Source organism: Canis lupus, chromosome 9, assembly GCF_003254725.2.
Source record: "Canis lupus dingo isolate Sandy chromosome 9, ASM325472v2, whole genome shotgun sequence".
Lineage (NCBI taxonomy): Eukaryota > Metazoa > Chordata > Mammalia > Carnivora > Canidae > Canis > Canis lupus.
The window spans coordinates 43,305,805-43,319,307 of NC_064251.1; the positions used below are offsets into that span (position 1 = coordinate 43,305,805).

Genomic DNA, 13,503 nt, shown 5'->3' on the forward strand with positions numbered 1-13,503 from the left:
TCTCACATATACCTATTTTGAGAGCTGACTGTGTGTCACAGCTGGAAAAGACAGTTGTGGGGGGGGGTCACCTTGAGGGGACCCTTCACAGGGGCAGTGACTTCCTGAGAGGGACCTTGGCAAGGAGCCTGTTCAGCCTCTTGCATAGAGAGACTACAGGATCATGGAGCAGGGAGGTGGCCAAAATCCAGTTTGTAGAATGAAGGAAGAGACCTTTTGCTAATGCCTTCTGAGCATCTGTCAGGATATCTTCCCCTATGTCATGACAAGGAAGCTGCTTACAGGACCTATCTTAGAAAGGGAAGCCAGTTTGGAAAAGTCTGCAGGCTTCACTTACTGACTGGGCTTCTCCTTCCTGAGCGTTGCTGCCTAGCGCCTCATGCTGGCGATAAGATAAAATGCAGCTTTGTTTTAGAGTTTCAAGGAGATCACCTTCAATCTCTGATTTCCTTCCACAAAACTTGCTTTGCACACTCGCTGTGTGCCAACCTTTGCCTTTGGCCATATTGCTTCCCCCAAGGAATTTGTGTGGTTAGTACCTATTTCTCCAGCTGAGGATGACAAGCATTCCTATCAGTGATTGGCTACCTTAATTCTTTTATTTTTTTGGGGGGGGGGTACTTTAATTCTTAATTGAGTCATAGGGAGTCGCTGTGTGTTTAGACAAAGACTGTGGCTAATTATTTTTCTCCTGGGTTAAACAGACCTGTCCTGAAATGCTATTTTAGTTAGCTCAGCATTTTCTGTTCCCCAGCCCAGCTCCATTAGGGGAGTGATCTGGAGCATTTGTAAGTTCTTACAGGACTATTTGTATGGCTTTGGCCAGGTGTGAACAGGCTGGCAGGTGTCAGGGGCCTGGGGCTGGTCCTGAGGAGCCTCTCTGAGCTGCCTTAGTGGTTTCACACCCTTTTTTGTCACGGTTCGCCTCTAAGAGCCTCTCTGGTTACCAGCTATAGGACAGAGTACAGAGGAGTACTCAAAAGCATTGGAAGAATGTCGCTCTCCTTCCCGAAGGGTCCATCTTGCTCTGAACGTATGTCAAGGAGGGAGGAGAAGGAACGTATTTCTGTTAAAATAAACATGGACACATTTTGGAGCAGAATGCAAAAGACACTCTTAATGTTTAAGGAAACATAGGAGGCCTCAGAGACACTATTCCCTCTCACTTGGGGTGCTGTTTCTCCCCAGTGCCACCCCCTATGCATGCGTCTATCTTCTGTGGGAATATTTGAGCTGTATCGGAGAGGTAGAAAGGTCAGGCTGCCCCTGGTAGTCTGCAGACACCATGTAATGGTATCTGGGGGAGGCCTTGGCAGAGTCTTCAAGGGCCCAGGATCCCCCAGAAATGTTGCATGTGTGCACTTCCCTGATAAAGAGTCCCACGGCCTCTCTCAGATTCTCCAAGTCTGTGAGGTCGCATAGATGATCTTTAGGGGGTAGCCTTGGATAAAGCCTTAGAACTTGAGAGGGTGTTGGTAGCTGAGTTGGGCAGCTCTTTGTCCTAGAAGGCAGGGAGAGGCTGCTAATAGCTTGAGCCACTGCCACCTATAGTCTCTTTTCTTTTGTTGACCAAAGAGGAGGGAGTGAGGGGCCCAGCCAGGCCTGGGGCTGCCAGCCTCAGGGGAACCAGAGAGAGGGACCAGAAGGAAGCAGGCAGCAGAAGGAGCCCTGGAAGGTTTTGGTTCCACACTGGGGTGACCCATCTGTTTGGTGTTCCCCAGATGTGAGACTTTCAGTGCTAAAAGTGGGAAACTCCTAGGCTCAGGGTCAGCCCCTGCCCAATCTTTGGGCCCTAGGAAGTATAGACTGTGCATTTCTTCGTCTCCCCAGAGAGCTGCTTCACCAACGACTTAAACACCTGGAAAGCCAAGGGGGTGGGGCCTCTTGCTCCCACCAGAAATGGCCAGCAGCTGAGCCAGACACCAGGTGTCACTACTGAGCCATCTGCGAGCCCTGCCTCTGGACCTCTGCTGGCCTGGGCCAAGGCAGCTCACTGTTCTCCAGGGCTATTGCATCCACCTGCTGCCTCTGAGCAGACAAGGGGGGCCTTGACCCCCCCATGTCCAGTAAATAATAATCCAGTCTGCTTTTACCACCTGCTCCTAGTGGACAGTTTGGCTACAGGGGAACGGGGTTCACTGGAGAATCTCAACCTTCTCTCTCACCTGGAGTCCCTTCCCAGCACTGAGCCGTGTGGGCCAAACCAAGTACAGTAGAGGTCACTTCTGTGTCCCATTTTAGGAGTGGCAGTGGCCTGGCGAACATGTACTCAGCCCTGCGAGGGGCTGGCCGCTCGAGGAGGAGCCACTCCACTGTGTGGGCTGGGTTTGTAAGCACCTTGCCCTTTGGGGGAGGGGGAGGGGAGTCTCAGGCCTTGTGTTTGATTTTTGTTTCCTCCAGACATTTCGGCATTTCCACAGGCAGTGCCATCCCCTGATGCGGCGGACAGCACCCGGTAGGCATCCCTATGCCATGGTCTCTTTCTAGACCCACACCCTGGACCACCTCCCACCCCACCTATAAGTGTCTGACCACCGTCCCCCCTCAGCTCCAGATGCTGCCGTATGCCTGGGCCAGCCAGGCAAGATACCCCTTGGGCAATTCACTCCCTGCATCTGTGAACTCGGCCAGAGGGTTTTATTTGCCTCCTGTGAGTGCAGCTGGCATTGGATAGGGATATATGTAACCCTGGAGCAGTTTTGTGATGCAGGAGAGGTGAGCGAAGGCCACTTGGAGTTAGAGACAACTACTAAAAATGGCTCCTGTTTGCGGAACTCCTTCAGGGAGCCCGGCTCTGCCCAGCCCTTGGCTCCCATTTCCTCACACGGGCCTCAGCCTGGTGAAGGCAGGTGTCTAAATAGGTGTCATCCGTAACATACAGAGGAGAAAGCCCGCACAGAGATGTTAAGAAATTACGTGAAGTCGGTTCTCAGGTAGAATTTCAAATTTCAAACCCCGTGTGTGTGTGTGTGTGTGTGTGTGTGTGTGTGTGTGTGTGTGTACACGCGCACGCACACTCAGAGCCCAAGCACTGGGCATCAGATTTGAAAGGGGCCTTGTGGTCCCTGATGACCCGTCTTCCCCACCACCCTCGGGTTAGTCTGAAGAAGGCCAAGGCCAAAGAAGGGAAATGGGGTTTGGTCTTGGGCCTCCTGTCTGTTTCTACAGCATCCAGACTGCCTTTCCCATGACCAGGTAGGTCACAGTCTGGATGCGGGCCTGGTAGCCCTCTCTCTGACCTCACATGGGAGTCCAGATGTGAGAGCAGGGTGGACTGCCCTCAGCATCTCCCTGACCAACTATTTTACCTTTAGGCTCGAGCACCAGCCAAAAACAGATGTGCTGGAGGATCACGAAGTGGAGGTGAGTGAGGGGGACACGCAGCCAGGGACCCTGCCTTCCTTCTCTCCACGTTGTCTCAGCATACACAAAGGTGTGGGGAGCACAGGGGTGCCGGGCCAGCAAGGGCCATCTCAGGGGCCCACTGAGGCAGGTGCACAGCAGGGAAGAATGAGGAGTACAATGAAGCAGGCTTTTTTTTTTTGTTTTGTTTTGTTTTTATCTTTTAAGCTGAAGTAAGCGCTCGATTCTCCTGGTTCCCACCCCTAGCCCAGAGGCCTGGTGCCCAGTGTGGGAGACTCCTAGTCAGTCTAGGGTGGGGGCCAGGCATCTGTGTGATGTCAAAGCCCCCCAGTGATCCTGATTATAGTTAGGCCCAAGAACCACTGTCTTAAACCCTTGAACTAAAGCATCAGCCAAGCCTGGCTTCCATCAATGCAACGTGCCTTAGAATGTTCGCTGACTGACTTATTCCTGCTGAGAGGAGCATCAGAAACTGTTTAAACAAAAGAATGCCCAGAAAGGATAAATGGGGTTAAATTCATCTGTGCCAGGGGATGTTAATGCTCTTTGCTGGGAGTTAGATATCAGTAATGAGTAAATCTTGGAGCATTCTTGGGAAGAAGGGCCTTGGGCCCACCTGGGCCACCCACCATATTGTGTGGATGAGGACGTTGAGGTCCTGTGGTGGTAAGTGACCTGCCCACAGCAGGTCAGAGCAAGAGCTACAACCAGTACCTGGGTCTCCTGATCCCATGCCTCTCTCTTGGGGCTCTGGGGAGAGCGCGTCGGCCGAGCCCAGATCTGCTGCCCAGCCCCCCATTCCCTCCCCCTCCTTCCAGGCTGAGGAGCCAGAGGCTGGCAAGTCAGAGGCAGAGGACGACGAGGACGAGGTAGATGACTTGCCGAGCTCCCGCCGGCCCTGGCGGGGCCCCATCTCTCGCAAGGCCAGCCAGACCAGCGTGTACCTGCAGGAGTGGGACATCCCCTTCGAGCAGGTGGAGCTGGGTGAGCCCATTGGGCAGGGCCGCTGGGGCCGGGTGCACCGTGGCCGCTGGCATGGCGAGGTGGCCATCCGCCTGCTGGAGATGGACGGTCACAACCAGGACCACCTGAAGCTGTTCAAGAAGGAGGTGATGAACTATCGGCAAACGCGACACGAGAACGTGGTGCTCTTCATGGGGGCTTGCATGAACCCGCCCCACCTGGCCATCATCACCAGGTAACCAAGCCCCTGCCCATCCCGCCATTGCCCCAGGTGCCCTGTTATCTGTGGGGACACTCTGGGGAACTGGGAGGCCTGAATGGGGAGAGGTACAAAGAAAGAAACCAAAATAGCTTCCCATCATAGCCCCATTGACATGAAAAAATAAAATGGTGCCTAAGGTTAAAGAAAATCAGATGTTCTAAAAAGGCACAGAGTGAAAACCAGCCTCCTCCCATCCCAACTGGGTGCTTCTCCCCCAAAGGTGGAAACTGTGAACAGATCCTTAGTGTGCCTTCTGTTACTTTGAGAAGTTTGTTGATACTCGTGGTTTTTTTTTTTTTTTAAGATTGATTGATTGATTGATTGATTGATTGATTTATTTATTTATTTATTTATTTATTTATTTATTTATTTATTTATTTGACAGAGGGCATAAGCAGGGGGAGTGGGAGAGGGAGAAACAGACTCCTCGCTGAACAGGGAGCCCTTGGGACTCGATCCCAGGACCCTGGGGTCATGACTTGAACTGAAGGCAGACATTTAAGCGACTGAGCCACCCAGGCACCCCTACTTATGTTTTTTAAACTATTCCTTTGTAAAAATAGAACAGGTTCTACTGGATCACTCCAACTTGAGTGCAATGTTCTCCAACTTGAGTGCAGGTCTGGGGCCAACCGCAATCTTTCATGCTTACCCAGCATTCCTGGCACGAAGTGGAACCCAGTGGTGTGCTCGGTTCCTAGGTGGTGGGGAGGAAAGCCGAGCCTGTGGTGTAAATACTGTCACCACAGCTGATTTCAAGCTAACGACATGTTCTCCCTCTGGCTGATCACTGGTTGCCCAAGTTTGTTTATTTAGTCAGTCCTCTTTTGCTGGGCACTTTGCTATAGTGAACATGTTGGTGGACTTCTGTGAGTGCAAGTGCTAGGGGAGAGTATATGAATGTGCTCTGAGGTACATTGTCCCTTTCTACTCCAGAAAGTGCTCACCAGTCCCCCCTGCCCCCCAACTTTGGTGTATGACAGTCCATTCCCTCAGTACCAGGGCTGTGAGGCTGCCCTTGGCATTCAAAAAATTGTTGTTGGGTGTTTACTTTTACAGTCAGGAACAGTAATTAGAGGTTACTGAAGGTAGTTTGGAATATACAGGGAGGTTTCAAAAAGCAACTAGAAATCACTTTAATCCTATCAGCCAAGAGTCCTCTCTTTAATATTCTGATGACATTCCCCATAGCCAGACCTTGTGCTTTGAAAGAACCTTCGTCCCCCCTCAAATAAACTGTATTTACTAAATAAAAATTCATTTCCCTTTTTCCTGTTTATCAGAGATGTAAATCAGGACCACCCCAGAATTCCTGAGCACTGTGATTCAGGCAGGTCACACAGCAAGGGAACAAAATTCCAGCCCAAAGCACAACATATGATGCCTTAGGTTATATCAGCTCAGCAGCCCCCAGGGCCCTAGCACCCCCGGCGCTGTCCGTCTATTCACCCGTCCGGCTCTGTTTACCCACCCAGGGCTGTGAGAATCTGAGTCTGCTTAAAGGAAATACATATAAAAAAAATAGCAAAGCATTCATTACCCAGAAAAAAAATCACATTTTAGGATATGCTGAGGGGATCAGAAAACATACAAGGAACCATCAGCCAATGTCCCAGACCCTTCAGCCAGTTCTCAAAGTCTCTGAGGCTCTAAGAATCTTCTCTCCTTGGAAAAGTTTCCTAAAACTAGCCCCTTCATGAGCTGCCTTAGTGAACTCCTGGGAACAGGGGGAATGAGCCATACATTCTCTCTGGGTGCTTGCTCATCCTGGGTTTTGGGAATCCGTGCAGGGGGAGACCTGAAAACTCGAGCCCATTGTCTGGTAATCACTCCGACATCCTTGAAGCCACCCCGTTCCTACACATGCCTTTACTGTAATAAAATCTCTATATTCAGAAAGCAGTACAAATGGTCATGAGAATCATTATAGACAGTACCAGATGTTGCTTGATTATAGTCCTCTAAAAGACCAGGATCTTCCCTGAGTTTGAGGGGAGACATGTTTCGGCCTTGAATCCTCCAAAGGTAAGCTGCTCTGGGTTGCCAGGAGTCTCAGTGAACTGGGTGTCCTGTTCTGGGGTGCATGGGCCCTGAACTGCAGGGATCGGGGGACATGTATATGATTTTGCACACTCAGGCCCAGCCCAAGAAAGAATGGTTGTCAGGGGCTTGGTTAAGAACGAGGATTCTGGGGGTGCCTGGGTGGCTCAGTGGTTGAACATCTGCATTTGGCTCGGGTTGTGATCCCAGGGTCCTGGGATCAAGTCCTGTATCAGGCTCCCTACAGGGAGCCTGCTTCTATCTCTGCCTGTGTCTTTGTGTCTCTCATGAATAAATAATCTTAAAAAAAAAAGAAAAAAAAAAAAGAACAAGGATTCTGACCCTCACAGTCCAGGGGACAGAGAGAGTCCTCCAGAGGCCGGGGGCACAACTCTCTCCATGACTTCTCTGAGGCTCCCAGCGGGCTGGGGTTCGGCTGCACTGGCCCCATCCCTCAATCTGACCTCACCACTCTTGACAGCTTCTGCAAGGGGCGGACTTTGCACTCATTTGTGAGGGACCCCAAGACGTCTCTGGACATCAACAAGACCAGACAGATTGCTCAGGAGATCATCAAGGTAAAGGGTTATCCAGCTGGTTCCAGGGTTCCTGGCTGTCCCCTGCTCCGTTTCTTCTCTTAGCTGGGGTTCCTCAAGGGTAGTCTGTGTCTTCCCTTCACCTTCATCACCTTCCCTCGTCTGTGTCTCAGCCACTTAGAGCCAGGAGCTAGATGCCCAGTCTGTGATGACAGATGAATTGGGGGAGGAATGCAGCAGGCTTTAAAGACACATGGCCTGAGTTCAAATCCTGGTAGCACCAGCTGTGTGGCTCTGGGTAGGTCATTCAGTCTCTCTCAGCCTTGGCTTCCTCTCCCGTAGCATAGGAATTCCAACGTAGCCTCCCCCATTGGATTGGCGCAAGAAAAATCCACTGAGAGCATGTTGGGCCCAGGGCCTGGCACTCAGTGACAGTTTGCTAGAGCTGATTAAGGTGGTGCTTAGATCTGGGTAATATCCAGATCGAAGTTTCATGAGGACTGGCCTTCAGGCAGCCTTTTTTCTTTCTTTCATCTTTTTTTAAAGTAATGAAACACAAAAGAAAAGTTTCTTTTTAAGTTGCTTTCTTTAACACCAAGCAGGCTTGGATAAAAGCCAGACTGCTGCTGGATAGGGGTTCCTCTCCTCTTGTTTTTGTCGAAAAGCTTGCTGTAATCAGCTTCCCTCAACTCTCTGTCCCCTGCTTTCACTCCTACTTTTCCTTTCTCTCCCTCCCTCCTGCCCATCGTGTGTGTGTGTGTGTGTGTGTGGTGTGTCTTTCACAAGGAAAACACCAAAAAAATCACAGTGACTTTTATGAGCAAACCAGGATTTCCACGTGACACTTAACATGTGGCTAAATTAAATGAATTAAATAAACTTTGAAAGTCTCGAAATTGAAATAGCACATTTCTGCCTTCACTTGCAGTATATCTTGTTTCAGAGGAGTTGGAGGGACCTACTGGGTATCACACTTGTTTCAGACTGTCCCCCAAACTTGCTGGGTCCTATTTCCCCTCTCGCTCCTCCTCTGCCCTCCTTCCTTCTCCTTATGGTCAGAGCACTGGGGAGTCGTGTCTTGTTGCTGACTGGCTAAGGTCAGATGAACAAGCCATCCGGAAGATTCTAGGGGCAGATGAGAAGTTACTTCTGAGACTTTAGAGCTGCAGAGCCGGAAGCCACCTCTCTGCTGTCTTGTTTGGTTTTCCTCCTGCCAAGAAGCTGTCCCTTGCCCCCTTCTAGGACTTTCTAAGCCACTTCCTTTTGTACTCATCTGTGGTGTTTTGAGGTTCAAAGTGCATTAACAAGGTCCTGAACTTTTGGCTAGGTTTGTGACTTGGGGGCCACTTGGGAAACAGTATGACATTGTGGGGAGGGGAGTCTGTGCTCCAGACCTGGGTGCTTTACATCTTGTCTCTTGAAGCTCTTTGAGGCTGTGGCAGCTCTTACATAAATAAGGCTCAGAGGGGCTCAGCGACTTGACCTCAGTCCTGCAGCTAGCTGGTCCCTGTTCAGCCCAACGTGGGGTCTTTGGCCACTGAGAAAGGATTGTGCCTTGGTTTGGTTTGGGGAATGGGCAGATATTCTAGGAACGATCTTGTATTCAGGATGGAGTTTTGGAAAGGAGCAGGTCCTTCTTTCCCAGAGCTCTTTGCTTCCACAGCAGGGTGACTATTCTTGGCAGGCCTGAGGGAAGTGGTACAGCAGACCCCATGCCCTCCCCATCCCTTTCCTTGTGTAAATTCTTCTCCAGTGCTCTCCAAACCCCCTCGGACCGAGCTCTGGCCTCAGCTGAGTTCTGTCTGGTTCTGCCTCACAATTCATTCTTTCTATCTCTACATGTTGTTTCTTGTTTACCATTTTACCTCTCATCCTGAGATAGCTTTAAGGTCAGAAGGACTCTCATAATGTGTGAAGGGCCGTCAGTATGAGAGGTTGGGAGATGGTTTTATAGGTGCGTCTTTCTGAGCTGGTGAGGACTGCTGTTTCAGCAGTAGCATCTCACCCCCATTCCCAAGGGCATCGGGATACATGCGAGTCTTGGGTTTCATGTCAGAAGACCACTTGACCTTGGAAGAGATTGTGCCTGTGTCAGGCACTTGCATCCCATACACCTGGCTAGCGTTCAGTTCCCAATAGAGCAGTGGTTAGAAATCCCTAACCTTGATTTGATAGATGAGGAAACCGGCTCAGAAGTCAAGTGTCCCAGGCCATACGGGAATTTAGAACCTGAGCTGAGATGGAACGTGGATTCTGGGCATCAGTAGTAGTCCAGAACTCCTTCGCCCACAGCACAGATACTGGGACCACCTGACTTCAATTCCTCTCTGCACCCCAACTGAGCCCTCACCTAGCCTGAGGGTAGAGGCCAGTTGTATAAAGCCTGAGGGAGAGAGACCCTGTAGATCACTGGATTCCTGTATGAGTGGTATCATTGCTCTTTATATACTTCCTGGCCCCCCAACTCCCTACCCATCACCCTCACCACACTTCACACTTTAGTCAAGTATATGGTGTCTGTTGGACAATGGGGCTGTGGACTAGCCTGGAACCAAAACTTCAGCAATGCTGCTTAATTGCTGTGTGGCCTGGGGCAAGTGACTTCCCCTCCCTGAAGCTTGGTTTCCTCATCTGTTCAGTGGAGACCTTTTACTGCATAGGATTTTGAAGATGACAGGAAGGGACTTGCATGAGGCATCCAGCTCTTTGCCCAGCCCAGGTGAGGGCTGAATCATTGTCCCTCATCTTCCTGCCCCGCCCCCTGACATGAGGCTTGCTATTTTCCAGGGCATGGGCTATCTACATGCCAAAGGTATTGTGCATAAAGATCTCAAATCCAAGAACGTCTTCTATGACAATGGCAAAGTTGTCATCACCGACTTCGGACTATTTGGGATCTCGGGCGTGGTCCGAGAGGGCCGGTAAGTTGGTTTTGAGTGTCTGGATAGAACAGGGAGGAGCTGGGCAGTGCCAGTCAGGCTTCGGGGTGTCACTGAGGTCTGGGCACCCTTGCAGTCTGTTACTGAAGGGCAGCCTTCCCTCATACATAGCCCTGCGTTCTCAGGCTGACCTTCATAAGAGGCTGGGTCCCCTGTTTGCTCACTGACTTGGGCGGAGGGCCAAGGTTCATGTCCCCAATGAGGAAGAGCATTCAATTTTATTTCCCCAAATCTTGAAAGGCAGGAGTGGGGAGAAAGGCTTCTCTCCAGGAATCTGGGGGACCGCCAGGAGGGAGAGTAGCACGTTATCTGGAGATGAGCCCCAGGCCAGGTTCTAAGATCCACAGGCAGGCAGATATCCTAGGGTAGAGAATCCACCCCCTGCTGATACCTGTTACTGGCCCACTTTCCTGAAAGAACCTGGTTTCAGTGTTCTGTAACATTCTTGCCTTTGCAAAGCACTGTTTTCTGGGTCATGCATGGGTGGTGTGCTGGCCCTGGGGCATAGGTGTGCTAGGCAGCCTCTCCTCCCCTGGCCAAAAGGCCTCATGTCCTTGCCCTGGCTTCTTGGCCTCCAGGCGTGAGAACCAGCTGAAGCTGTCGCACGACTGGCTCTGCTACCTGGCCCCGGAGATCGTACGAGAGATGACCCCTGGGAAGGACGAGGACCAGCTGCCGTTCTCCAAAGCTGCTGATGTCTATGCATTTGGGTGAGGAGGCCCTGACATCCTCCCTCCTGTGGCTCTAAGGCCAAGTGTGACCCAAAGAAGGGGCCCAGCTGGCATTGGGGACAGGGGGGAGAGGGGAGTGTTGTGCTTTGAGTCCTGGCTCTGCCTCTCTGGCTAAGAGACCACATCCTGGACCTTCTCTTTTCCCTGCTCTAAAATGCAGAGAATTAACAATACCTCCTGTAAGGTTGCTTCACGAGGACTAAGTCAGGTGATTTCTAGGTGTCAGTCTCACCCCTGACCCCGTGAAGGCACTGCCCAGAGCTCAGAACTGTCCCCCTGGGAGAACCATAGGGTCCTACCAGCCAGTCTCTAGTGCCCCACGAAGCTGACCAAAAGAAAAGTAGCATAGAAACATAATGTGAGGGCCACCTGGGTGGCTCAGCGGTTGAGCGTCTGCCTTCGGCTCAGGGTGTGATCCCGAGGTTCTGGGATGGAGCCCCACATTGGGCTTCCTGCAGGAACCTGCTTCTCCCTCTGCCTTATGTCTCTGCCTTCTCTCTGCGTCCTCATGAATAAATAAATAAAATCTTAAAAAAAGAAAGAAAAACATAAAATCTGTTTTAATAATGTGTCTAACTCAGTAGATCCAAAATACTATTATTTTGACATGTAATCAAAATTTAAAAATGAAGGAACCGTTTGACCCCACAAAGTTTCCAGAATCTGGTATAGAATATGTTACAGCACACCTCAGGTCTACTCCCCACATGTCAGTTGTTTAGTAGCCCCACGTGGCTAGTGGCCCCAACCCTCAGCAGTGGCAGTGAGGGGCTCATGGAGAAGGCCAAGGTGAATCAAGAAAGGTGAGGGAATTTGGAGAGGCTAGGTGAGGGCCTCACTGTGTAATCTCTGGATACTTTCCCTTAGGGGTAGTGCTTTCATCTCCTGACCTTGGACTATTACTTCCTGAGCACCTCTGTGCGCCAGGCACTGGGCTTGGCATTCGTTACTCCCCAAACAACCTTGGACATTGGCATTAGCCCTACTGAGATTAGACGGGATCTCTCCTATCCAAGTACTAACCAGGCCCCACCCTGCTTAACTTCAGAGATCAGACAAGATCAGGTGTGTTCAGGGTGGTATGGCCATATTCTAGACGGGATCCCTGTACCAGGAACTCTCTTCAGAGCCTGTGCAGCCTCAGACTTCCCACCACAACAGATGTGTAGGGCCAGGGGTCCTCTTGTACTCAGGAGGAGCCACCAGGATGGCATCACAGGATTTCTGGAAGCCCGGTGAGTGGGGAGAGCTGGAGGAGGATCCTGGATGCTCTGGCTGGGTTCCTGGCACTGTGGCAATAGGAGCCCCTGGGCATGAGCTGGGCCAGGTGGTTCCGGAGCTCACACTGCATGGACCGTCCCCACAGGACTGTTTGGTATGAACTGCAAGCAAGAGACTGGCCATTTAAGAACCAAGCCGCAGAGGCCTTGATCTGGCAGATTGGGAGCGGAGAGGGTATGAAGCGCGTCCTGGCCTCCGTCAGCCTGGGGAAGGAAGTCACTGTGAGTAGCCACCTGTGTTCCGGGAAGAAGGGTAGAGGGTGAGCCTGGGCACACGATAGGTGTGCCCTTCTTCATTCACTCACCTAAGAAATGAGCCCTGGAGGCAGAAGTATGCCGGGTGGGCCTCCTTGCATCTGGCTAAAACAGCTGTGTCTTTTATTACTCAACTATTTTTCTTTAGAAAAAGCTTTAAAAAAAAAAAAAAAAAAGACTGGAAAGAAATAAAGATCATAGTTTTAATTGAGTTATGAGTTGAAAAGATAGTAGAGCCCTGTATCTTAGATGAAAAAAGGTGATAAAATCCTCACTGCACAGAACACTGACAGGGTTTTACTGTGGCGTCGAATCTCTTCTCCAAAATGTTCTTTATAACTGTTCAAGAACAAATCGAAGTTTCCACAGCCTATTTCTTGCCAAAATATAAGATTGTAATACAAGTACCTATTTCCAGATACCTTTGATGGTTTCTTCGCATTGCAGTTTATAAGTTTCCTGGCCCTGACACAATGATGCAGGCTCCTGACTATTGAGTAGTTGAGAGAACACCTGAGCAGCTACTCAGCTTCCTGTCTTGTTTTTTTTTTTTTTTTTTTAAGATTTATTATTTGGGAGAGAGCGCGTATACATGCATGAGTAGAGGGAGGTGCAGCAGTGGAAGAGAGAACCCCAAGCAGGCTCAGTGCAGATCCCAACTCAGGGCTCTATCCCATGACCCTGAGATCATGACCTGAGCTGAAATCAAGAGCTAGATGCTTGGTATGCCTGGGTGGCTCAGTGGTTAAGGATCTGCCTTCAGCTTTAGGTGATGATCCTGGGGTCCCGGGATTGAGTCCCATATCGGGCTCTCCGTGGGGAGCCTAACCTACTTCTCCCTCTGCCTATGTCTCTGCCTCTCTCTGTGTGTCTCTCAGGAATAAGTAAATAAATATTATAAATAAATAAGATTTTCATGAGAGACACAGGGTGGGTGACAGAGACACAGGCACAAGGAGAAGCAGGCTCCATGCAGGAAGCCTGATACAGGACTCAATCCTGGGACTCCAGGATCATGCCCTGGGCCAAAGGCAGGAGCTAAACCACTGAGCCACCCAGGGATCCAATAAAATCCTTAAAAAAAAAAAAAAAAAAAAAAAGCTGGACGCTTAACCCACTGAGCCACCAAGATGC

At 50.5% G+C, this 13,503-nt stretch overlaps 1 protein-coding gene across 2 annotated transcripts in view; it reads left to right on the plus strand.

The window, feature by feature from the left end:
• The window catches only part of KSR1 (kinase suppressor of ras 1), a 155,218-nt gene that overhangs the window by 129,664 nt on the left and 12,051 nt on the right, over nucleotides 1–13,503 (plus strand). For both annotated transcript variants that reach the window (XM_025476441.3, XM_025476443.3), the window contains exons 12-18: nucleotides 2,401–2,455; nucleotides 3,315–3,363; nucleotides 4,182–4,561; nucleotides 7,110–7,206; nucleotides 9,952–10,085; nucleotides 10,682–10,813; nucleotides 12,201–12,336. In XM_025476441.3, the coding sequence (XP_025332226.3) occupies nucleotides 2,401–2,455; nucleotides 3,315–3,363; nucleotides 4,182–4,561; nucleotides 7,110–7,206; nucleotides 9,952–10,085; nucleotides 10,682–10,813; nucleotides 12,201–12,336 (983 nt within the window). The remainder of the gene's footprint in view (nucleotides 1–2,400; nucleotides 2,456–3,314; nucleotides 3,364–4,181; nucleotides 4,562–7,109; nucleotides 7,207–9,951; nucleotides 10,086–10,681; nucleotides 10,814–12,200; nucleotides 12,337–13,503) is intronic.